Raw genomic sequence first — 25,671 nt, 5'->3', positions numbered from 1 at the left:
TTTTTTTTCCCCTCATGTTACAAGGACCAGGAGCAGTTTCAGGAGGTTTTATGTGCCTATATATATATATATATATATATATAAATATAAAGATATCTTACATGCCTGTGGGGGTTAAAGTACAAAATCCCACCTCGGGAAGGAGGAAAATCCCACTGGGAATGGGCCGGGAGCCCGGATCTCCTCCATGAACCCGCCCAGAGGGACAGGGGACACCCCCAGGTGGATGATCCCAAATAGTCCTGGACTGGGACTGGGACTATTTGGATGGGGAGGGATCATGAGGCAAATTCCAGTTCAAGGGGGACCTGGAGAGGGTGGGGGGCAGGGCCTGGGGTCCCCAGGATAACGGGGGGGTCTCAGTCTGGGAGGGAATCGAAGGTGCGAGGGCCTGGGATGGTCCTCACAATGACAGGAGGTCTCAGACGGGGTGGAAATTGATGGTGGCATCTCCAGGAGGATCTCAGTTGGACAGGGAGTCCATGGTGGCGTCTCCAGGAGGATCTCAGTTGGACAGGAAGTCAATGGTGGCATCTCCAGGACAGTCTCAGCTGGACAGGATTTGATGGTAGCATCTCCAGGGCCCCTTGGTTGGACAGGAAGTCCATGGTGGCATCTCCAAGGAACCTTCTGTTGGACAGGAAGTTGATGGTGACAGGTCCTGGCGGTGTCCCCATGATGATGGCGGGGTCTGAGTTGGAGATTCAATGGTGCAGTCTCCAGGAAAGTCTCAGCTGGACAGGAAGTCGTTGGTGGCAGGTCCCAGGGACCCCTCAGTCAGACAGGAAGTGGATGGTGGCACATCCTGGGTTGTCTCAGTTACACAGGAAGTCGATGGTGGCAGGTCCCAGGAACCCCTTGGATGGGAAGTCAATGGTGGCACATCCTGGGTTGTCTCAGTTACACAGGAAGTCGATGGTGGCACATCCTGGGACCCCTCAGTTGGACAGGAAGTCGATGGTGGCACATCCTGGGTAGTCTCAGACAGGAAGTCGATGGTGGCACGTCTCAGAGACCCCTCAGTCGGACAGGAAGTCAATGGTGGCAGGTCCCAGGAACCCCTCAGTTGGACAGGAAGTCGATGGTGGCACATCCTGGAGAGTCTCAGTTGGACAGGAAGTCGATGGTGGCAGGTCCCAGGAACCCCTTGGATGGGAAGTCAATGGTGGCACATCCTGGGACCCCTCAGTTGGACAGGAAGTCGATGGTGGCAGGTCCCAGGAACCCCTTGGATGGGAAGTCAATGGTGGCACATCCTGGGACCCCTCAGTTGGACAGGAAGTCAATGGTGGCACATCCTGGAGAGTCTCAGTTGGACAGGAAGTCAATGGTGGCAGGTCCCAGGGACCCCTTGGACGGGAAGTCAATGGTGGCACATCCTGGGACCCCTCAGTTGGACAGGAAGTCGATGGTGGCACATCCTGGGACCCCTCAGTTGGACAGGAAGTCGATGGTGGCCCTCACGCTGCGCGCCGTGCGCGTGTCCAGCGCGGTCACCTTGATCTCGGTGTCCCCGAACTGCATGCTGGTGCGGATCTCGCGCCGGCCCCGCGCCGGGCCCGCGTCCCCCACGTCCCCCAGCTCCAGGCTGATGGTTCCGCACTTCCTGACGCCGGGGTCGGTGATGTACACCACGTCATCGGTGTCACAGCAGTAGATGTTGATGATGGTCCGGCGCTGGCCGGGCCGGGCCGGGCAGTAGCTCCGCTGGACCACCTCGCCCAACGCCACCGACTGGTCCACGGTGACGAACTTCTCGAAGATGTCGGTGCACCAGTTCTTGCCTTCCTTGACCAGCAGCTTCTCCCGCGGGTGCTTCCCCTCCACGAACTTGTTGAGGACCCCCACGCCGTAGGTGAGCGGGGAGCGGCGCACCCGCACCACGCCGGGGTCCAGGCCGAAGAGCACGGCCCCTTTGAGGATGGTCAGCCCCACATCCTGCGGGACGATGACCCGGCAGCGGTGGCCGAAGGCGGCCTGCACCGCCCGCTGCAGCATGGCCGACTCGGCGAAGCCGCCCACCAGGAACAGGAATTTGATGCCTTGGACCTCGGGTTTCTTCAGGAGGGTGTCTGGAGAGGGGGAGGATAAAAGGGGAGGTTTGGGATCGGGCTGGTGGAGAAGGGGTGGGGGGGATGGGGTGCCAGGGATGAGGGGAGTCCAGGAATGGGGGAAGTTCCTGGGGTGGAATGGGGACCCAGGGACAGGGATGGAGGTCCCAGGGACAATGGGGGTCCCAGGGACAATGGGGGTTCCAGGGACAGGGATGGAGGTCCCAGGGACAATGGGGGTTCCAGGGACAATGGGGGTTCCAGGGACAGGGATGGAGGTCCCAGGGACAATGGGGGTTCCAGGGACAATGGGGGTTCCAGGGACAAGGAGGGTTCCAAGGATAAAAGGTTCCCAGGGACAAGGGGGGTTCCAGGGACAGGGAGGGTCCCAGGGACAATGGGGGATCCCAGGGACGAGGTAGGTTCCAGGGATGGAACGGGGCCCCGGGGACAGTTCCAGGGACAGTTCCAGGGACAATGGGGGTTCCGGGGATAAAAGGTTCCCAGGGACAAGGGGGATCCCAAGGACAAGGAGGGTTCCAGGAATGGGAAATCGCAGGGACAAGGTGGGTCCCAGGAATTGAGAGAGTTCCAGGGACAGGGAGGGTTCCAGGGACAAGATGGGTTCCAGGAATGGGGGATCGCTGGGACAAGGTGGGTCCCAGGGATGGAATGGGGGTTCCAGGGTCAGGGGTGGTCCCAGGGACAAAGGGGGTCCCAGGGTGTGGGATTGTCCCAGCAATGGGGGGATCTCGGGCATGGGATGGTCCCAAGGATGGGGGGCTCATAGGGACAGGGAAGGATTCCAGGGATGGGAACGATCCCAGGAATGGGGGTTTCCAGTAACGGGGAAGGTTCCAGTGATGGGGAGTGATCCCAAGGACCGGGGGTGGGTTAGGACAGGGGTTCCCCATGGATGGGCGTGTCCCCAGGCCCCACCGATGTGCTGGATGATGTGGGTGATGGTTGGCTGGAACAGCTCGCTCATGGCCTCGGGTGACATCCGCAGCATCCCTTGGGATGACCACTTCACCAGGTTGACACTGGGGACGGACAGCGGAACCAGGGGTGACCGAGAACTCCCACCTGGTCCTTCCCTGTCCTCTTCCCTCCCACCCCAACACCCCTATCCCGCCTTTCCCCCCTTCGCTTTCCCTCTTTCATCTCAACACCACTCCCTCCGTGTCCCCGCGCTCCCGAGATGTCCCCAACCCGCGTCACCCCTCACTTGCTCTTGCGGAGCGCGGTCTCGACGTTTTGGCCGCGGTGTTTGCGGTAGAAGTCGATGAAGGAGAAGGGCAGGGAGATATTGAGGGGGCTGGAGCGGCTCGGGGCGGCCGCGCGCTTCCGCGCCTCGAAGGCGATGGTCAGGTCCACCCAGGCCGCCGGACGCTTGGCCTTGAAGGTGGCGATGAAATCGTCCCCGAAGATGTGGCACAGAAGCTTCTCGAAGGCCAGGTCCACACCCACGGCCCCGTAGGGACCTCCTGAGGGATGAGGGTGGGGTCAGGAGGTGGCCCCGTGGTAGCCGTGTCCCCATGGCAGCCGTGTCCCCCATCACTGCAGCCTCCCACATCTCCATGTCACGATGTCCCCCACATTCCCATGTCCCCACGTCCCTGTGGTCCCCATGTCTGCCATCCCCATGTCCCTGTGGCACCCACAGCCCCATGTCTCCCATCCCCACATCCCTGTGTCTCCTGTGTCCCCCATCCGGACGTCCTCGTGTCCCCCATCACCGCATCCCCCACATCCTCCATGTCCCCATGTCCTCCATGTCCCCCCCAGCACCGTATCCCCACATCCCCCACATTCCCATGTCCCACGTCCCCAAATCCCGACATCCCCATATCCTCAAGTCCCACACATCCCCGTGGCACCCCAACCATGTCCCCATGTCCTCATTGCGATGGCATCCACGTCCCCAGGTCCCCCACACGCCTCTGTCCCCTCCACCCCAGTCCCTTGTCCCTCTGTCCCCCCTCACCCACCATCCCCCTCGTCCCTGCCCCACCGTGTCTCCCTAATTCACCCCTGTCCCTTCTTGTCCCCCCAATCCATCCCCCCGTCCCTCTGTCCCCTCTCTGTCCCCCTGTCCCCCTGCACTTCCCCCCGCCGCCACCAGGTGGGGCCACAGCCCCACCCACGACCCTTTCGTGGGGCGGGTTTGGGGTCCCAGCCCGGATTTGGGGTCCCAGTCTGGGTTTGGGGTCTCAGCTCGAATTTGGGGTCCCAGTCTGGGTTTGGGGTCTCAGCTCGGATTTGGGGTCCCAGCTCAGGTTTGGGGTCCCAGTCTGGGTTAGAGGTCTGAGTTCGGGTTTGGGGTCTGAGTTCGGGTTTGGGGTCTGAGTTCAGGTTTGGGGTCTGAGTTCGGGTTTGGGGTCTGAGTTCGGGTTTGGGGTCTGAGTTCAGGTTTGGGGTCTGAGTTCGGATGTGAGGTCCCAGCTCGGATTTGGGGTCCCAGTCCGGGTTTGGGGTCCCAGCCCGGGTTTGAGGTCTGAGTTTGGGTTTGGGGTCCGAGTTCGGGTTTGGGGTCCCAGCTCGGGCCTAGGATCTCAGCCCAGGTTGGGGTCTCAGCCGGGGTTTGGGGTCTCAGCCCGGGTTTGAGGTACCAGCTCGGGTTTAGGGTTCCAGCTTGGGTTTGGGATCCCAGCCCGGATTTGGGGTCCAGCCAGAGTTTGGGGTCCCAGCTGAGGTTTAGGATCTCTACCCGGGTTTGGGGTCTCAGCCCGGGTTTGGTGTCTGAGTTCAGGTTTGGTGTCTGAGTTCAGGTTTGGGGTCTGAGTTCAGGTTCAAATCCCAGCCCGGATTTGAGGTCTTAGCCCAGATTTGGGGTTCCATCCCGGGTTTGGAGTCCCAGCCCGGATTTGAGATCCCAGCCCGGGTTTGGTGTCCCGGGAGGATCCCGGGGCGAGGGAAAAAAGGATGGAAAGGGGCCCCCATCCCACCCGAGGCTTTGTAGAGCTCCTTCAGCGTCCCCTGCGGCTTCTCGATCTGGTGCACTGTCAAATCCACCGTTCCGCCGCCACAATCGGCCACGATGTACCTGTCACCTGCACGGGGGGGACAGCGACAGGGTGGCAGCCACCCGCGGGGACACAGCGCTGCGCTTTTCCAGGGAAAACGGATCCTCAACCGAAACGTTGGGAATTGGGCGGAGAGACGAAGGGATGGGATGGTGGCAGGGAGACCCCCGCCCTTTCTGTGGGGTCAAGTGACAGGCGCCACCCGTGTCACCCCCCATGGCAGGAGCGCCCTTGGGTGTTTGGGGGTGGCTTTGCCACCAAGGGGACATTCCAGGGGGACCCCCGGGATTTGGGAATCTCCAGTGGGGACCCACCCCACCCGTGTCCCCCCCTCGTACCTGCCTGCATCTCCGACCAGAGCTCGCCCACTCCCGACTCCACCAGGAAGGTGCGGCTGTGCCGGGATCGCCGGAGCTGCTCCCGGGCTGGGGGGGGGGGGCAGAGCCAGGGGTCGGCAGCGAGGTCAGGATCCCCCGCGTTTCCATGGGATCCACCCAAATTCCATGGGATCCTCCTCATTTCCATGGGATCCGCCCCATTCCGCGGGATCCGCCCCATTCCCGCTGTGGGGGCCGTGCTGGGAGCGCTGGTGACCGCTCCCCTCCAGGCGGGACCCCAAAAGGAGCCAGCTCCAGCATGGATGGGCTGATCCCGCTTTCCCGCTGCCCTGCTGGGATCCCAGAGGATCCCCCCGGATCCCACGGGATCACCTCGTGCCCACCCGTGATGCCACCTCCGCCCCGGACCCCACGGGCCGGGTGGGGTTTCCTCTGCTCCCCCTGTCCCGGGAACATCAAAGCCGCCCGGAAGAGCCGGGATGAGCTGGGAAAGGTGGGGTTATCCTGGGATATTTTTGGCACGTGGATAATTCCTCATCCTCGGGATCAGCGCGAGCAACCCCGTAAATCCCACGGGACCCCAAATCTCCATCCGGAGATCTCCATCTCAATTGTGGGGCTCGATCCCCGCTGGGAAAACTGGGGCTGGCACAGGGATCCATCCATGGGGGACAGTCCCTGGAGGTGGCCCAGGGACACGGGGTGGTGGCCTGGGTGGCACCGGGGAGGGGACACGGCTTGGTGGCCTCTGGGAAAGCAGGAAAAAATGCCCTGGATTTGGGGACGGGGGGAGTGGGGTCTCTGGGAATGGGGGTTCTGGGAATGGGGGTTCTGGGAATGTGGGGGTCTCTGGGAATGGGGGGCTCTGGGAATGAGGGGTCTGGGAATGAGGGGTCTCTGGGGCTGAGGATCTCTGGGAAAGGGGTTTCCGGGAATGTGGGTGTCTCTGGAAATGGGGGGCTCTGGGAATGGGGGGCTCTGGGAATGAGAGGTCTGGGAATGAGGGGTCTCTGGGGCTGAGGGTCTCTGGGAATGGGGGTGTGAGGATGGGAGGGTCTCTGGGAATGGGGTCTCTGGGGATATGGGGTCTCGGAATGGGGTTTCTGGCAGTGGAGGGGTCTCTGGGGTAATGGGGCCTCAGGGAATGGGGTCTCTGGGGACAGGGGATCTATGGGAATGGGGTCTCTGGGAACGGGATTTCTGGCAATGGGGTGGTCTCTGGGGTTATGGGGTCTCTGGGAATGGGGTCTCTGGGGACAGAGGGTCTCTGGCAATGGAGTTTCTGGCAATGGGGTGGTCTCTGGGGTTATGGGGTCTCTGGGAATGGGGTCTCTGGGGACAGTGGGTCTCTGGCAGTGGGGTTTCTGGCAATGGGGTGGTCTCTGCGAAGGGGGTCTCTGGGCACAGTGGGTCTCTAGCAAAGGAGTTTCTGGCAATGGGGTGGTCTCTGGGGTTATGGGGTCTCTGGGAATGGAATCTCTGGGAATGGGGTCTCCGGGGATTTCCCCAGCTGCAGCAGCTGATGGACCCTCCAGATCCGGCATGCAGGGCCAGATCCCATTCCCTGCTCCTCCAGGCCCCGGCCCCATCCCGACCCCATTCCCTGCGCCCCTCACCCTGCCGGAAGCTGGAATCGATGGGGTGGGGGCGCTCGGCCCCGTTGGCCGGGGCGCGGCAGCTGAGCTCGATCAGCTGGTGCAGCCGCAGCTTCCGGCAGTAAATGGAGGCGGCCTCGGGCTCCAGCGCGATCAGCAGCTGCTCCGGGGTCTCTGGGGACACCAGCCCAGCCTGTGGGGACACGCGGTGACAGGCCGGGCAGGGAACGGGGACTGGGGGCTCTTGGGGCCTGTCCACATCCCCTTGGTGCTCACCCGGATCTGGGATTGTGGAATGCTGGAGCGCCCAACACTCGCCAAATGTCGGAATGTTCACCCAAAAACTCAACCGGACAATCAGCCCCTCAGCCCTGAGAGCTCAGCGCAAGCACCCAGCTGAGCACCCAACCCTTCATCCTGCTGTAAATGCACCCAACCAACCACCAAACCAACCACACAACCACCAAACCAACCACACAACCAACCACCCAACCCCTCATCCTGCTGCAAATGCACCCAACCAACCACCAAACCAACCACACAACCACCAAACCAACCATACAACCACACAACCAACCACACAACCAACCACACAACCACCAAACCAACCACACAACCACCCAAACAACCACCCAAACAACCACCCAACCCCTCATCCTGCTGCAAATACACCCAACCAACCACCAAACCAACCACACAACCGCCCAACCAACCATACAACCACCAAACCAACCACACAACCAACCACCCAACCCCTCATCCTGCTGCAAATACACCCAACCAACCACCAAACCAACCACACAACCACCAAACCAACCACACAACCACCCAAACAACCACACAACCACCCAACCCCTCATCCTGCTGCAAATACACCCAACCAACCACCAAACCAACCACACAACCACCAAACCAACCACACAACCACCAAACCAACCACACAACCACCCAAACAACCGCTCAACCAAGCACCCAACCCTTCATCCTGCTGCAAATGCACCCAACCAACCACCAAACCAACCACACAACCACCAAACCAACCATACAACCACACAACCAACCACACAACCACCAAACCAACCACACAACCACCAAACCAACCACACAACCACCAAACCAACCACACAACCACCCAAACAACCACACAACCACCCAACCCCTCATCCTGCTGCAAATACACCCAACCAACCACCAAACCAACCACACAACCACCCAAACAACCAACCACCCAACCACCAAACCAACCACCCAACCACCAAACCAACCACCCAACCACCAAACCAACCACACAACCACCAAACCAACCAACCAACCAACCACCCAACCCCTCATCCTGCTGCAAATACACCCAACCAACCACCCAAACAACCACACAACCACCCAAACAACCACACAACCGCCCAACCAACCACACAACCAACCACCCAACCCCTCATCCTGCTGCAAATACACCCAACCAACCACCAAACCAACCACACAACCACCCAATCAAACACCCACCCAGCCATCCAACCAACACCCAACCACCCATCCAACCACCCAACCAACCAACCCAGCCAAACACCCAACCAACCAACCACACAACCAATGACCTGGCCACCCACCCAACCACCCAACCAACCAACCCAGCCAAACACCCAACCCCTCATCCTGCTGCAAATACACCCAACCACCCACCCAACCAACAACCCAACCAACACCCTCACCACCCATCCAACCACACAACCAACCAAAGACCTCACCAGCCAACCAATGACCTCACATCCCAACCAATGACCCAGCCCATGACCCAACCACTCAACCAACCACCCAACCAATCAACTGCTCAATCATCCAACCAGTCAACCAATGACCAAGTCAACCAGTGAACCAGCCAATCTCCTGAACACCAAAACAACCAACCAACCATCCAACAACCAACCAACCAACCAACAACCAGCCAATGACCCGAGCACCAAGCCAATCACCCAACCAATGGCCACCTGCTCAACCAACCACCCAACCAGTGACCCAAGCATCAGACCAACCATCCAAGCACCCAACCACCACTCAACCAACAACCCAAACCAACCAATGCGCCAACTGCGCGACCATATCCAACCACCCAATCACCCAACAACTTTTGGTTGGTTTGGGTGGGAGGAGACCTTAAATCCCATCCCATTCCCACCCCTGCCATGGGCAGGGACACCTTCCGCTGTCCCAGGTGGATCCAATCCCAATGTCCAGCCTGGCCTTGGACACTCCCAGGGATCCAGGGGCAGCCACAGCAAAGCTGGGAATTCCATCCCAGCCCCTCCCCACCCTCCCAGCCAGGAATTCCTTCCCAAGACCCCACCTAACCCTTTCCTCGGGCAGTGGGAATTCAGTTGGAGGGAGGAAGGGGATACTCCGGAGACCACAACTCCTTTGAGGGTCACCACCCTCCAGAGTCCCCCCACCTTGTAGGCCGCTTCCCGCATGAACTGCTTGGCCGGCTGCTTCCAGATGGCCGGCACGGTGAGGACCCAGCGGATGGCATCGCTCTCGGGGAGGGACGGGCACTGGTCCTTCAGCTCCTGCCAGGGGACAAGCAGGAGGTGACCCCTGGGGGCTTCCGGTCATGGAATGGTTTGGGTTGGGAGGGACCTTAAATCCCATCCAATCCCACCCAGGGACACCTTCCACGATCCCAGGTGATTCCAAGCCCTGATGTTCAACCTGGCCTTGGACCCTTCCAGGGATCCAGGGGCAGCCACAGCAGATCTGGGAATTCCAGCCCAGCCCTTCCCCACCCTCACATGGAATGCGTGGAGAGGACACGGAGGATTCCATTTGGGAAGGAGAGGGAGGCATGGCGATGGCCCCACCTGCACCGCGTGCTGCTTGAAGAAGCGCAGCGCATGGGCAAACACCTCCAGCGCCGGCATCTTCTTCCCATTGACAGCTTCCAGCTCGGTTTTCATGGTCAGATCCTGAGGGAACAGAAAATGGATCACCCGAGGGGCTGGGGAGCGGCCAGATCCATCACCAGACCTCGGGAATTTGCTCATCCCCCTGAGCCAACCAGAACAGCTGGACCTCAGGCACCTGAAGGTTTGTGCAGCCACATCCACCCACCCTGGAGCATCTCTGATGGCAGAACCTCAAATTCACGCCCTAAAATTGGCTAAAATGGGGGTTTTCTCCCAAACTTTTCAATTCCCAACCTGGCCAGGATCTCACCGGGAATATCAGGATGGGAGCAGGAACTCACGCTGGTGCTGTGGATCTTCATCTTAAACTTCTCGAAGTAGAACCACTCGCGGGCCTCCTCAGGGTCCAGGTCGTGGTAGTAATCGCGGGCGGTGTAGCCAAAGCTGTGGAATGTCCCCTCCGGAGTCAGCAGGAGGCTGGTGGGGGTCTTCTGGTTGGCCACGCCCGGGTCCCCCCCTTCCCATTTCCTGCAAAGAGGAGCCGGAGCCGGTGAACTTCCAGGGAATGGGTCCTGCCAGGTTTAATGTGTTACTATGGGCGTGGTCTGAAGGACCTTAAAAGGGGACAAAGGAGGAGGAGTGATCCTGCTCCATCCTCCGAGGGATTTCATGGAATTCCAGAATGGTTTGGGTTGGGAGGGACCTTGAAGACCACCCAGTGCCACCCCATTCCATGGGCAGGGATGCCTTCCACCATCCCAGGTGGATCCAATCCCAATGTCCAACCCGGCCTTGGACATTCCCAGGGATCGAGGGATCAGCCAGGGAAAATCTGGGAACTGCAGAATCCCAGGCAGGAATTCCTTGCCAAGATCCCAGCCCAATCTCCCCTTTCCCTTGGGAAGCCATTCCCTGGCTCCTGTCCCTGCAGCCCTTGGCCCCAGTCCCTCTCCAGCTCTCCTGGAGCCCCTGCAGGGACTCTCAGCATTCCCTGCATTTTGCCCTTCTCCAGGGGAACATTCCCAGCTCTCCCAGCCTGGCTCCAGAGCAGAGGGGCTCCAGCCCTTGGAGTATCCCCATTCCACACCTTCCACCAACCCAACTTCTGACCATTTTGGGGCCATAAAAGTCCTTTCTCTGCTCCGGGAGCAATTCCAGGGCCTCTGGCAGGTGCTCACCTCATCATGTGGATGGCCTCGGGATCGCTGGTGAAGCTGAAGGCGTAACCACTGGAGGTGGTGCCGAAGTCAATGGCCACCACCACGGAGAAGGACGGGGTCTGCTGGGAGCGCGCCTCACTCCGCTGGAAGGCAAGGAATGGGATCAAGCACTCATCTGGGTCTGGCTCATACCGAAAAAGGAGTAAAAACCCCAGGAAGGGGTTCATTTCCCCAGGATTTTCAGGACTTTTCCCAGATTTTCATCCAATTTGGTGATTCCCTGATGGGTGATTCTTCTTCTTACACACTGGGAAAAGCTTCTCCCGTATTCCTCGGGGGGGCTGTGGTCGTTCCCAAAGGCAATTCCGATGGGACACAGGGATTTGGGCAACCCTGGGGAGGGATGGATGCCCATGGCAGCAGCCAGGGTGGTTGGGGGGATCCTGTTTTTATTTTGCTGAGCCCCCCTAATTTGGACCCTGACATCAGAGCTGAGATCCCAAATTCCTGTGTCCGGTCTCAGTCCGAGGGACATTGCCCCAGGTGTCCCCAAGATCACTCGGTCAAAAACCTTCCCTGTGTCCAATCCCACCTTGTCCCAGGTGTCCCCAAGGGTCCCCCAGCTGAAAATCCCCCTGGCCCAGATGTTTTGGGATGTTCCCACTGCTGCTCCCTCACTTTTCCTGTCCCCGTGCCGTGTCCCTGTCCCTTCCCTCCGGGGCTGTCCCCTTGCCGAAGAAGCCGTGAGGATGTGACAAGGCCCCGTTCCCGTGTCACCACGGGAAGCTGAAAGCCTTGTTAACTTTTAATGTCCCCAGATTTGATAAGTGCGGACACGAGCTGGCCGGGAAAAGTGCCGGGATCAGCAGGGAAGAGGCAGCTGGTGCAGGAATGTGCAGTGACAAGGAGCTCCAGGGAGGATCCGGCTCTGGAACGCGGCCTCCCACACCCGGCAGCTCCAGAGGAGTGCGGGAGTTTTGTGGGGTTAAACTTTTCCTGGTGGGTCATTCCAGAGCTGGAAAACCCCTCCATCCTGAAAATCCCGTGGATAAAGGTTCTAGGGATAGACTGAGCCATCCTGTGGGACTGGGGGTGATGGAGGCTGGACTGGGAGGGGAGGGGAGCAGCAACTGGGGAAGGACCAGAGGGGGAAAGGACAAAGGGACAGATGCCAGCTGCTCCCGGGGACCCCACAGTAGCCTTACTGGGACCCTACAACAGCTTTACTGGGACCCCACAATGGTCTTACTGGGACCCCACAACTGCCTTACTGGGAGCCCACAGTGGTCTTACTGGGAACCCCATTGTGGTCTTACTGGGAACCCAAATCTGCCTTACTGGGAACCCCACAGTGGCCTTATTAGACTCACACTAGCCTTACCAGGAACCCACTGTGGCCTTACTGGGAACACCATAATGGTCTTGTTGGAAACACCACACTGGCCTTACTGGGACCCCATAATGGCCTTACTGGGACCCCACACTAGTCTTACTGGGACCCTAAAGCTGCCTTATTGGGACCACACACTGGCCTTACTGGGACCCCTAAACTGCCTTACTGGGAACCCCATAGTGGCCTTACTGGGACCCCACAGCGGCCTTACTGGAAACCCCAAAATTGCCTTACTGGGAGCCCCATAGTGGCCTTACTGGGACCCCATAATGGTCTTTCTGGGACCCCAAAATTGCCTTACTGGAACCCCATAATGGCCTTACTGGAACCCCAAAACTGCCTACTGGGAACCCCATAGTGGCCTTACTGGGACCCCTAAACCACCTTACTGGAAAACCCATAAAGGCCTTACTGGAAACCCCATAAAGGCCTTACTGGGAACCCCATAACAGCCTTACTGGGATCCCACAATGGCCTTACTGGGACCCCGATGGTCCTACTGGTCCCGCACTCACCGGTGACTGGGAAGGCGTCAGTGGGGCGATGCTGCAGCTGTCGTGGGGTGTCCCCGGGGAGCCGGGCGGGGATGGCGTCGGGCACCGCTCGCCGTTGGCACCTGGGGACACGGACGGGTGAGTCTGGGTGACCCCAACGCCCCCAGAGAACCGTCCCCATGGAGAGGCCACACGGGATATCCCGATGGAGATGGATCCGGGTGGGAAGAGATCCTAGCCCTTCCCAAAGACCTTTCTCCAAGGAGAGACCACGGGGGACATCCCGATGGAGATGGATCTGAGTGGGAAGGGATCCCAGCCGTTCCCAAAGACCTTTCCCCAAGGAGAGGCCACGCAGGACATCCCAATGGAGACGGATCCCAGTGGAAGGAATCCCAGCCCTTCCCAAAGACCTTTCTCCAAGGAGACACCATGCAGGACATCCCGATGGAGATGGATCTGAGTGGGAAGGGATCCCAGCCGTTCCCCAAGGAGAGACCACACAGGACATCCCAATGGAGATGGATCCGGGTGGGAAGAGATCCCAGCCCTTCCCAAAGACCCTTCCCCAAGGAGAGACCACACTGGACAACCTGATGGAGACAAATCCAGGCGGGAAGGGATCCCAGCCCTTCCCAAAGACCCTTCCCCAAGGAGACACCAGGCAGGACATCCCGATGGAGATGGATCCAGGGTGGATGTGCTGGTGGAAGGGACAGAGTCACTGTGGGGGTTCCAGATGTGGAGTTGATAAAATCATGGAATGGTTGGAGGTCCCAACCATTGGGACCATTCAACCATAGGTTGAAGGTCCCTAAATCCCATCCAGTGCCACCCCACCCATGGGCAGGGACATCCTCCATTATCCCAGGTGGCTCCAACGTGGCCTTGGACACTTCCAGGGATAGGGAAGCTGCTCCGGGTCAGCAGCTGGAATGTTTGGATTCAGTGGGAATGGGGGAAAACTTGGAAAGAGGGAAAGGAAGTGACTGTGCTTCAAATCCATGGAGAACCAGTGAGGGAGGGTGGGTCCAGCTCATACCCCCAGCCATGCTCCGGAACATCCCAGTTTTCTGGAGACCCTGGAAGCTCCCTCGTGATCCCAAAACCTGGGGGTGGGGACCTCAGGGATCCTGGGCACAGAGGATTTTTCCCTCCTCCCAGAGCCACCAGCCGTCCCTGTCCCCTCCAGGAGCAGAATTCCAGCCCCGGGGACACCCGATGATCCCACAATCGGGATGGGATGAGCCCCAGAGTTCCCGCCCCACACCAGGAACACGGGGCTGTCCCTCCCGTACTGTCCCAGGCATCTGGCTCCAATTAGCAGCCGGCATTAATTAATCACCGCCCACGAAAGAGCCGCTGGACCGGCTCCAGCTGGAAGGAGCCGGGGGAGCTGATGGAGCGGCTTTCCCAAGGGAACGGGATGGGGTGAAGTGTTGGGAATGAGGTGCGGGGTCTGGGTGGTGACACCGAGGAGGTGAAGGGACTGTCAGCTCCAAAACCTGCGCTTTGGGATTGCAGACCCTGCTGGGAATCTGCTGGGATCCTGCCGGGATCGGGGACGGGAGCAGGGATGAACAGCGCCCACCCCAAGCCGGGCTCCGGAGAGATTTGGGAAGGGAGGAGGCTCCATGGTCAGAAAGATTTGGGAACAGAGGGAGCCCCATGGTTGGACAGATTTGGGAACGGAGGGGCCCCATGGTTGGAGAAATTTGGGAACAGCGGAGGCTCCTCAGGGAAGAACAAAACTCCATCTCCTCTTTGCCAGAGTCCAGACAAACCCAGCCCGGCTCCCAGTGCCACCAGTTCGCACTGGGACATCCACTGGGACACCCTCAGGAAGCTCAGGAGCCCCAGGGAGCGCTCTGGGAATGCTCTGGGATCCCCCAACAGCAGCGGGATTGGGATTGGGATTGGGATTGGGACTGGGACTGGGACTGGGACTGGGATTGGGATTGGGATTGGGATTGGGATTGGGATTGGGATTGGGATTGGGATTGGGATTGGGATTGGGATAGGGACTGGGACTGGGACTGGGATTGGGATTGGTCTGATCCCAACTTTCCGTGTCTGGGAAGAGCCACATGACAGTGATTGTCCTGCCACCCCCGGAGCTGTGCGGGTGACACGTCTGCTGTCCCTTACACCTGCTCCCTAAGTGCCTTTCCCTGTATCCCTGCCTGTCCCATAAATATTTGATCCCGGACAAACGGGAACGGTCTCTCCTCTGCCTCCGCGTGCGACAGAGCCGAGGGGAGCGGTGACCCCCCCCCGGGGGGCTCTGGAGAGCTTTGGACATGAAACCTCATTCCTGTGGAAAAGGATCGGGGTCGGGGGGAGGCCGGGGGGGAGTAATTCCTGCCGCAGCCTCCGCACGCCTGGATTTGGGATGATGGAATGAGGTTTGGGATGGCGGGATGAGGTTTGGGATGATGGAATGAGGTTTGGGATGGTGGGATGAGGTTTGGGATGGCGGGATCGGATTTGGGATGGCAGGATCGGGTTTGGGATGGTGGGATCAGGTTTGGGATGGCAGGATCACATTTTGGATGATGGAATGAGATTTGGGATGATGGAATGAGGTTTGGGATGGTGGGATCAGGTTTGGGATGGTGGGATCAGGTTTGGGATGATGGAATGAGGTTTGGGATGATGGAATGAGGTTTGGGATGGCGGGATCAGGTTTGGGATGGTGGGATCAGATTTGGGATGGCAGGATCAGGTTTGGGATGAGGTTTGGGATGGTGGGATCGGGTTTGGGATGGCAGGATCAGGTTTGGGATGGCGGGATCGGATTTGGGATGGCAGGATCGGGTTTGGGATGGTGGGATCAGGTTTGGGATGGCAGGATCACATTTTGGATGATGGAATGAGATTTGGGATGATGGAATGAGGTTTGGGATGGTGGGATCAGGTTTGGGATGATGGAATGAGGTTTGGGATGATGGAATGAGGTTTGGGATGGCGGGATCAGGTTTGGGATGGTGGGATCAGATTTGGGATGGCGGGATCAGGTTTGGGATGGCAGGATCGGGTTTGGGATGGTGGGATCACATTTGGGATGATGGAATGAGATTTGGGATGATGGAATGAGGTTTGGGATGGTGGGATGAGGTTTGGGATGGCGGGATCAGGTTTGGGATGAGGTTTGGGATGGCGGGATGAGGTTTGGGATGGTGGGATGAGGTTTGGGATGGTGGGATGAGGTTTGGGATGGTGGGATCAGGTTTGGGATGGCGGGATCGGGTTTGAGATGGCAGGATGAGATTTGGGATGATGGAATGAGGTTTGGGATGGCAGGATCAGGTTTGGGATGATGGAATGAGGTTTGGGATGATGGAATGAGGTTTGGGATGGCGGGATCAGGTTTGGGATGGTGGGATCAGATTTGGGATGGCGGGATCAGGTTTGGGATGGCAGGATCAGATTTGGGATGGCGGGATCAGGTTTCCTCTCACAGCTGGTTCCGGTTACCCCAGTGCAGGAGCTGCGGAGGGGACACAGTGGGGACAGCAAGGGACATGGAATGATCATCTGAGGTGGGGGGCCAGGGGACATCTCAGCCAGTGCCACCCCCCTGGGGACATCCTTACCCATCCGCAGGCTCTGCATCCCGGGCTCCAGGAGCATCGCCATGGCCTTGCTGCCCGCCTGGAAAAGGAAGGGACAAAATCCATCCCTGTGTCCCCTCGGCAGCCTGGGGTGGCCACAGTGTCCCCTCAGTGTCACCCCAGCCTTTCCCCCCGCAAAAAACGCACCAGGGATGAGGCTGGGATTTGTAGGGTCGGCAGGAGGGGACCCCAAATCCCAGTTCACAACGGGGTGTGGGAGCGGCGGTCCCAGTTTGGGGCACAGGCGATTGTCACCGCCCAGGGTGTCCCCGGCTGTCACAGCCGCTGTGAGGACAGGGACCCGAGTTCCCGTCACCGAGCAGGTCGGACAGATGTGCAGGATACAGATGTGCGGGGCACAGCTGTGTGGAAATCGCTGTTCCTGCACATTTCTCACCAAAACCGGTTTTTTTTGAGGGGGTCTGGGCATGTTTAGGAAAAATCCCGATTTATTTTCCTGATGTAAGCGCGGTGGCCAAAGGGATCCCGGCTCTTCCCAGGGATTGTGACCCGCCCTGGACCAGCTCCAAATCTTCTTCCCGGGATAACACCTCAGCTGCTGGCTCCCTTCCCGAGGCCACAGCCTCCTGCCACCTCCGAGCCCCCCAGCCCGCCCCGGCCGCTCTCATCCCACAAATCCAGAGGCTCGGGATGGGGCTGAGCTCATCGGGAGAGGCCTCGCCGTGAGCCAAACCCACCCACGAGCCGCCGGCCCCCGCAGCCTCCCCTCTTCCCAAAAAAACCCCTCGGGATACCAGCGGCAGGTGGGGAGGTTTTCCCTGGAATTGGGGGGGTCCAGCTCTGGCCACCCCGGAGCTGAGGGCGGGGAAGGCGGTGCTGGTGGCTCCGGGGTGACACTGAGGGGGGTCCTGGGGGTGGTCCAGGGGCTTTTCCCACCGAAATATGGCTTTTTCCCACCAAAATGGGGCTTTTTCCACCAAAATGGGGTTTTTTCCCACCAAAATGGGTCTTTTTCCACCAAAATGGGGCTTTCCAGGAGGTTTTCACACTCTGGAAATCAGCCGCCAATCCGGGATTTGTGACTTTTCCCAGCTGCCTGGGGTTCGGGTTCTGGTTTGGGATAGGCAGGGATGTCCCCAATGTCCCCAACGCCGCCGTCCTGAGCTCCCACATCCCACGGGGGAGCCAGAGGGACGCGCCAGCCCTTTTGGTGGCTCTGTGGCTTCATTCCCTGTCCCTCCATGGCCACGGGGGCTCCAGGGGGTCACTCCGGGCTCTGGGTGGCCAAAATCCTCCCCGTGGCCTGGCAGGGGGTGGCCGACAGCCACCTTTGTCCCCAAGGTGCCAGTCCCCCCCTGGCGAGGAGGGTGGGTGGCCTCAAGCCCCCGCGGTGTCCCCCGGCAGCGGGCGGTGACCACGCTGTTGTCACCCGGGGGACACCGGACGGAGCCCCCGACTCCGGGGGTCCCCTCCAGGGCAGGATCCCGGTGGCTCCCGGGTTCCCTCCGGCCGGAGCAGCGATTTTGAGGATTTTCCACCATTTCCTCCTCTGCGGGGGCTCACGGAAACGGGGAAAGGAAACAAAGTTTGGGACGGGATCTGGGCGGAGGAGGCAGGAGCGACACCGGGGCGGTGTCACGGCCAAGAGTGGCACGGGGACACCGGCTTGGCAGGGCACGGTGACCCCACAAACTCGGGGTGACCCCACAAACTCGGGGTGATCCCACAAAGCTGGGGTGATTCCACAACCTGGTGTGTCCCCAGAGCTCGGGGTGTCCCCACAACTTGGGGTGATTTCACAAAACCAGGGTGATTCCACAACTTGGGGTGATCCCACAACTCGGGGTGTCCCCAGAGCTCGGGGTGTCCCCACAAACCCGGGGTGTCCCCAGAGCTCAGGGTGTCCCCAGAGTTCGGGGTGTCCCCACAGTTCGGGGTGTCCCCACAACTCGGGGTGTCCCCAGAGTGCGGGGTGTCCCCACAACTCGGGGTGTCCCCACAACTCGGGGTGTCCCCAGAGTTCGGGGTGTCCCCACAACTCGGGGTGTCCCCAGATCTCGGGGTGTCCCCAGAGTTGGGGGTGTCCCCAGAGTTCGGGGTGTCCCCACAACTCGGGGTGTCCCCAGATCTCGGGGTGTCCCCGCAGCACACCTGGGAGTCTCAGGGCAGCTGTGTGGCTCCCATCCAGACGTGCTGGGACAGAAGGAGCTGTTTGTCCCCACATCCCCGCTGTGCCAGGGCTGAGCGTGGCTTTTGGGTTTGGGACCCCCCAAATCCTCCAGAGAAGCTTTTGGGGTTCCCTGGGGCCCTTTCCTGTCCCCTCGGCCGTGGCTGGGACACGGGAGCCACCCAGGGGTGTCCCCGGCGCCCCTGCACGGTGCTGGCGCATTGTGGCACTGTCCCTGGGGCGTCCCCCATGACCACAGCGCTGTCCCCAAGGGTCGCAGCGGTGTCCCCCAGCACAGGACACACGGCGACAGCGTCCGAGCGTCCATCCCCACTCCCCCCCGATTCCCACAGCCCCCCATTCCCACCGGGAAGACCCCGCGGAGTCCTGGCACCCCAAACCCGGCAGAGACCCCAGGGGCGGTGCCACCCTCACCTCGGCCAGGGGACAGGCCCACTCCGCACGTCCCCAGGCCCTGCTGTCCCCCGGCCCCCGCCACCCCCGCCGGCCACTCACCGCTGTGCGGGGGGACACGGGTTGGGGACCCCTCGGCTTTGTCACTCGGGCTGTGCCCGCCGGGCTGCTGGCTCCGGCCGTCCCCGCCGTGCCCGCGGCTCTGTCCCCGTCGGGGCCCCGCGCAGCCCCCCGCGCTCCGGCTTCCTCCCACTCCCTGTCCCGGCCCAGGCAGCGCCTCAAATTGCAATTCCAGCTGCAGATGTGGGAGCGGGAGCAGCGGGAGGAGGAGGAGGAGGAGGAGGAGGCAGGGCCAGCCCCGGCCCCGCCGCGGCGGAACCTCCGCTCCCCGCCCGGCCACGGCCAGCGAGGGGGGACGAGGGTCCCCAAGGGGCCGGGATGGGGGACACGCCACCCCCGCACCCCCCAGAGTGCCCCTGAAACTGTCTGAATCCATCCGGGTTTGTCGCTGCGTGTCCCGGGTGGCTTCGGCTCTGTCCCCGCATCCAGCCCCGTCCCGAGTCCAGAGCTCGGGATTATCCCGGGATTCTCCTCCCCGGGGTCTTTCCCATTCCCAAAGGGGGATCCTGGATCGGGTTGTGCCGGGAAGCAGAGGCGGGGAGTCCCGGGAATGGGATCTGGTCCGGGATCCCAGATTTGGGATCAGAGTTGGGAAGTCCCGAGGGTGGGAGCAGAGCCGGGGGATCCCAGATTTGGGATCAGAGCTGGGAGATCCCAGATTTGGGATCAGATCCGTGAGTCCCCAAGGGAAGGAGCATGACAAAGGGTCCATCCTATCATTCCCAAAAATCTCCATAACGGGAAGAATCCACCATGGGAGCCTCAGAAGCACAGGCAGAATATTGGGATGACTCCGATAATTGAGATATTTGGGATTATTGGGATCACCGAGCTGAGGTAGTCGGGAGTGCTGAGATAGCTTGGGATGGTTGGGATAATTGGGATCACTTGGATCATTGGGGTCCTTGAGATTGTTGGGATCGCTTGGATATTAGGATCATTGGGATCATTTGGATCGGTGAGACCGTTTGGGGAAATTGGGATAATTTGGATCACTGAGATTGTTGGGATCGTTTGGATCATTGGGGTCACTGAGATCCTGGGTGGTTTGGGATTGTTTCATTTGCTGGGATCACTGAGATCATTGGAATCATTGGGATCAAGCCCCTGGAATTATTGGGATCAAACCCCTGGAATTATTGGGATCAAACCCCTGGGATTATTGGGATCAAACCCCTGGAATTATTGGGATCAAGCCCCTGGGATTATTGGGATCAAACCCCTGGAATTATTGGGATCAAACCCCTGGGATTATTGGGATCAAACCCCTGGAATTATTGTGATCAAGCCCCTGGAATTATTGGGATCAAACCCCTGGGATTATTGGGATCAAACCCCTGGAATTATTGTGATCAAGCCCCTGGAATTATTGGGATCAAACCCCTGGAATTATTGGGATCAAACCCCTGGAATTATTGGGATCAAACCCCTGGAATTATTGGGATCAAACCCCTAGGATTATTGGGATCAAGCCCCTGGCCGGGAATGCCTGGACCTGGAGCGGGATGTGCCAGATGACCAGCGGTGACCACAGGGGTGACACCGGTGGGGGACACCGGGGAGGGGACAAAGGGTCACCTCCTGAACCAGGCGACCTCCAGAGCCCGAAGGGGACAGGTGGGAGCGGCATTTGGGATTTTACCGGGGCTGTTCCGGGATTTTTGGGGGTCTGGGTGTCCCAGCCCCCCCAGCCCCGCCTGGCACCGCTGTCCCGGAGCTGGGGAAGGTTCTGGAGGGAGGGGACAGGGACAAGGCCGGGGGCTCCGCCCGTGTTTGCGTCCCTGGCGCCCCGACAGGGATGAGGTAGCGCTTTCCGGGAATTGAGGCCCGGCCCATGGAAATGCAGCCGGGACAGGAAACCCGGGATGAGGACGGAGAGCCGGGGCTGGAAGCGAGGCCGGAGCCCAGCCCGGACTCACAGCCGGTGTCCCCCAGCAATGTCCCCCAGCAGGACAGCGGGGTGGCACCGTGTCCCCGAGCTGGGGACAGGATGCGGACAGCCCCTCCCCTCCTGCCCGGCGCTCCCGGTTTGCTCCTTCCCAAACTTTTTATGGATAAACTGGACCTTCCCGAGCCGGGACCTACAGCGGGTCTTCATCATCATCACCATCATCATCATCATCCCCACCATCGCCTCCCTCCCGGCTGTCCGCACGGAGCTGGCGGATCGGGACGGATCCTGGCACACCGAGGGACGTTGTCCCCAGCACACCGAGGTGACCCCGCGGGGAGGGGGTGCAGCCCCCCGCCCCCCTCCTCTCCCGGAGCTCCGGGAGCGGGGCTGGATCCCACCCGGCCTGGGAAGGGCTGGATCGCTTCCTTCCCCCCGCCCCGCCAAGGGCAGCGCGCCCGCGGGGACGCGGTGCCACCCCAATTCCCACATTCCCGGCGGCCATCCCGTAAAAGCTGCCATTCCCAAATTCCCGGCCTCTATCCCATAAAAGCTGCCATTCCCATATTCCCAGCATCTATCCCATAAAATCTGCCATTCCCAAATTCCCTGCATCTATCCTATAAAAGTTGCCATTCCCAAATTCCCGGCCCCTATCCCATCCAAAATCTGCCATTCCCAAATTCCCTGCCCCTATCCCATCCAAAATCTGCCATTCCCAAATTCCCTGCCCCTATCCCATAAAAGCTGCCATTCCCAAATTCCCTGCCTCTATCCCATAAAAGCTGCCATTCCCAAATTCCCTGCCTCTATCCCATAAAATCTGCCATTCCCAAATTCCCTGCATCTATCCTATAAAAATTGCCATTCCCAAATTCCCGGCCTCTATCCCATCCAAAATCTGCCATTCCCCGATTCCCTGCCTCTATTCCATAAAATCTGCCATTCCCAAATTCCCTGCATCTATCCTATAAAAATTGCCATTCCCAAATTCCCGGCCTCTATCCCATCCAAAATCTGCCATTCCCATATTCCCAGCATCTATCCCATAAAAGCTGCCATTCCCAAATTCCCTGCCCCTATCCCATCCAAAATCTGCCATTCCCAAATTCCCTGCCCCTATCCCATCCAAAATCTGCCATTCCCATATTCCCAGCATCTATCCCATAAAAGCTGCCATTCCCCAATTCCCTGCATCTATCCCATAAAAGCTGCCATTCCCAAATTCCCAGCATCTATCCCATAAAATCTGCCATTCCCAAATTCCCTGCCTCTATCTCATAAAAGCTGCCATTCCCAAATTCCCTGCATCTATCCTATAAAATCTGCCATTCCCAAATTCCCTGCCCCTATCCCATCCAAAATCTGCCATTCCCAAATTCCCTGCCCCTATCCCATCCAAAATCTGCCATTCCCACATTCCCGGGGCCCCTCCGGGGTCCCCCTGGCGGGAATTTGGGGGATTTTGGGGTTGGAAAACCCCGAGAGGTCCCCGGAAAGCCCCGAGCTCGGGGGGGGGGCACCCACGGGCACCACGGGCGGGCCTCAGTTTCCCCGCGGCATTTGTGAGCTCTTGCACACCCGCACACACTCACGGTGTCCTTGCACACCCTCAGAGACTCACGGTGTTTTTGCACACCCACACACACTCACAGTGTTCTTGCACACCCGCACACACTCACAGTGTTTTTGCACACCCACACACTCACGGTGTTTTTGCACACCCACAGGCACTCACGGTGTCCTTGCACACCCACACACACTCACGGTGTTATTGCACACCCGCACACACTCACGGTGTTCTTGCACACCCACAGGGACAGAGCGTTTGCACTCCCATGTGTGCACACACGTGTGCCACGCCCCTGTGCACACACCGTATTTACACACCCCATTTACACACCCCATTTACACACCCCATTTACACACACACACATGCACACACACCCCTTCACACACACCCATTGACACACGTGCAAACACCAATTCACACACCCCATGTGCACACACCCCATTTACACATCCCATGTGCACTCACCGCCATTCACACACACATCCCATGTGCCCATACCCCATTTACACACCCCATTCACACACCCCATTTACACAGTCCGTGTGCACACACACCCCATTTACACACCCCATGTGCACACCCCCATTTACACACCCCATTTACACACCCCATGTGCACACACACCCCATTTACACACCCCATGTACACACACACCCCATTTACACACTCCATTCACACACTCCATTTACACACCCCATTCACACACACCCCATTTACACACCCCATGTGCACACACACCCCATTTACACACCCCATTCACACACCCCATGTGCACACACACCCCATTTACACACCCCATTCACACACCCCATTTACACACCCCATGTGCACACACACCCCATGTGCACGCTCCATTCACACACCACCATTTACACACCCCATGTACACACCCCATTTACACACCCCATTGACACACTCCATTCACACACCCCATTCACACACCCCATGTACACACCCCATGTACACACCCCATTTACACATCCCATGTGCACACACACCCCATTTACACACTCCATGTACACACCCCCATTCACACACCCCATGTGCACACACCCCATTCACACACCCCATTTACACACCCCATTCACACACCCCATGTACACACACCCCATTTACACACCCCATGTGCACACACATGCGTGTACACACCCCATTCACACACTCCATGTGCACACACACACCCATTCACACACCCCATTCACACACCCCATTGACACACACCCCATTCACACACACCCCATTCACACACCCCTGTGCACACACCCCATTTACACATCCCATGTGCACTCACCGCCATTCACACACACATCCCATGTGCCCATACCCCATTCACACACCCCATTTACACAGTCCGTGTGCACACACACCCCATTTACACACCCCATTCACACACCACCATTTACACACCCCATTTACACACCCCATTCACACACCCCCATTCACACACCCCATTTACACACTCCATTCACACACCCCCATTTACACACCCCATTCACACACCCCCATTTACACACCCCATTTACACACTCCATGAGCACACACACACCAGTTCACACACACCCCATTCACACACCCCATTTACACACTCCATTTACACACACCATGTACACACATCCCATTCACACACCCCATGTGCACACACACGCGTGTACACACCCCATTTACACACCCCATTCACACACCCCATGTACACACACCCCATTCACACACCCCATTTACACACCCCATTCACACACCCCTTTACACACTCCATTTACACACACCATGTACACACACCCCATTCACACACCCCATTTACACACCCCATTCACACACCCCATGTACACACACCCCATTTACACACCCCATTCACACACCCCATTTACACACTCCATTCACACACCCCCATTTACACACCCCATTTACACACCCCATTCACACACCCCTTTACACACTCCATTTACACACACCATGTACACACACCCCATTCACACACCCCATTCACACAACCTATGCGCGCACACACACGTGTACACACTCCTGTTCACACACACACATGCACACACACCCCAGTCACACACTCCATGTGTGCACACACACACACACACACACACACACTTGCACACTCGCGTGCTCACACACCTCCACCCTTCCCCTCATGGTTCCCTTCGTGTCCCCTCCCCAGATGCTCCGGCTTTGGTGTCCCCCAGCCCCCCCTGTCCCCATGTCCCCTCCCCGGGTGCCACTGCCCTGGTGTCCCCCTGTCCCTGTGTCCCCGTGTCCGCTCCCCAGGTGCTCCTGGCCGTTCCCTGGTGTCCCTCTACCCCGTGTCCTCTCCTCGGGCTTCCCCTGGCCGTTCCCTGGTGTCCCCCTGTCCCCGTGTCCTCTCCTCGGGCTTCCCCTGGCCGTGTCCTGGTGTCCCCCTGTCCCCCTGTCCCCTCCCCGGGTGCCCCTGGCCGTATCCTGGTGTCCCGCAGCCCCCCCTGAGGAAGAGGAGGGTGAGGAGGAGGCAGCTGCAAACCATTACCGAGAGGAGGGGGCTGCTCCGGGGGCTGCTCCGGGGGTCCAGCCGGGCTCCCCCCGCTCCAGAGGCTCTTCCCAGCCCCGGGTCAGCCGGAGTTCTCCGGGAAAGGAAAACAAACCGTGAGGGGCACGGAACGGGGTGGGGGCTGCAGCAGCGCCGCCTCTGTGGGGTCCCCAAAGGGGGGGCTGGGGTCCCCAGGGCCCCCTCCCCGTGCCCAGCTGTGCCCAGATGTGCCGCGGTGTCCCCCTCTCCGCTGTGACAGTCGCCACCCCGCTGGGATGGGGACCCCACCCGAGCGCCCCTCCCCTCCACCAGGAGCCGGGATTTGGGAATGAAGGAGCCAGGCCAGCTTGGAGTGGGGGGCTGCAGCCTGGGAATGATTTTCCACAGGGATCTTTGTCTCCTCTTGTGAGGGGTTAAATCCAGAAATCGCTGTCCTGGAGTTGAGGGAGGGGAAAGCGACCCCCACCCTGTCTG

At 59.4% G+C, this 25,671-nt stretch overlaps 1 protein-coding gene across 2 annotated transcripts; it reads right to left on the bottom strand.

Moving 5' to 3' along the window:
* Positions 1-114: 114 nt before the first annotated feature.
* Positions 115-25,354, bottom strand: HSPA12B (heat shock protein family A (Hsp70) member 12B). Of its 2 annotated transcripts, none has more exons than XM_058837725.1 (13): positions 25,198-25,354; positions 16,548-16,605; positions 12,973-13,073; positions 11,083-11,207; positions 10,246-10,432; positions 9,860-9,964; positions 9,452-9,568; positions 7,032-7,203; positions 5,416-5,502; positions 5,000-5,104; positions 3,280-3,538; positions 2,991-3,094; positions 115-2,072 (listed from the first exon to the last, which is right to left on the bottom strand). In XM_058837725.1, exons 2-13 carry the CDS (start codon positions 16,588-16,590, stop codon positions 1,432-1,434), a joined length of 2,046 nt encoding a protein of 681 aa, XP_058693708.1. In that variant the 5' UTR covers positions 16,591-16,605; positions 25,198-25,354; the 3' UTR covers positions 115-1,431. The 2 variants fall into 2 exon arrangements, with proteins under 2 accessions (XP_058693708.1, XP_058693707.1); XM_058837724.1 differs by lacking the exon at positions 25,198-25,354 and adding an exon at positions 19,210-19,419 and having other exon boundaries at positions 116-2,072.
* Between the last annotated feature and the right edge of the window lie 317 nt (positions 25,355-25,671).

Source organism: Poecile atricapillus, chromosome 4 (genome assembly GCF_030490865.1).
Source record: "Poecile atricapillus isolate bPoeAtr1 chromosome 4, bPoeAtr1.hap1, whole genome shotgun sequence".
In the NCBI taxonomy this organism is placed as follows: Eukaryota; Metazoa; Chordata; class Aves; order Passeriformes; family Paridae; genus Poecile; species Poecile atricapillus.
Note: the sequence above shows the minus strand (reverse complement) of the source record. Positions and strands in the feature narration are given on the sequence as shown.

Coding starts and splice junctions, on each gene's coding strand:
- HSPA12B (XM_058837725.1), bottom strand. CDS start 16,590: ATGGCGATGCTCCTGGAGCCCGGGATGCAGAGCCTGCGGATGG. Junction 9,569..9,859: donor TCAAGCAGCACGCGGTGCAG/GTGGGGCCATCG, acceptor GTCCCCTGGCAG/GAGCTGAAGGACCAGTGCCC. Junction 7,204..9,451: donor TGCGGGAAGCGGCCTACAAG/GTGGGGGGACTC, acceptor GTGTCCCCACAG/GCTGGGCTGGTGTCCCCAGA.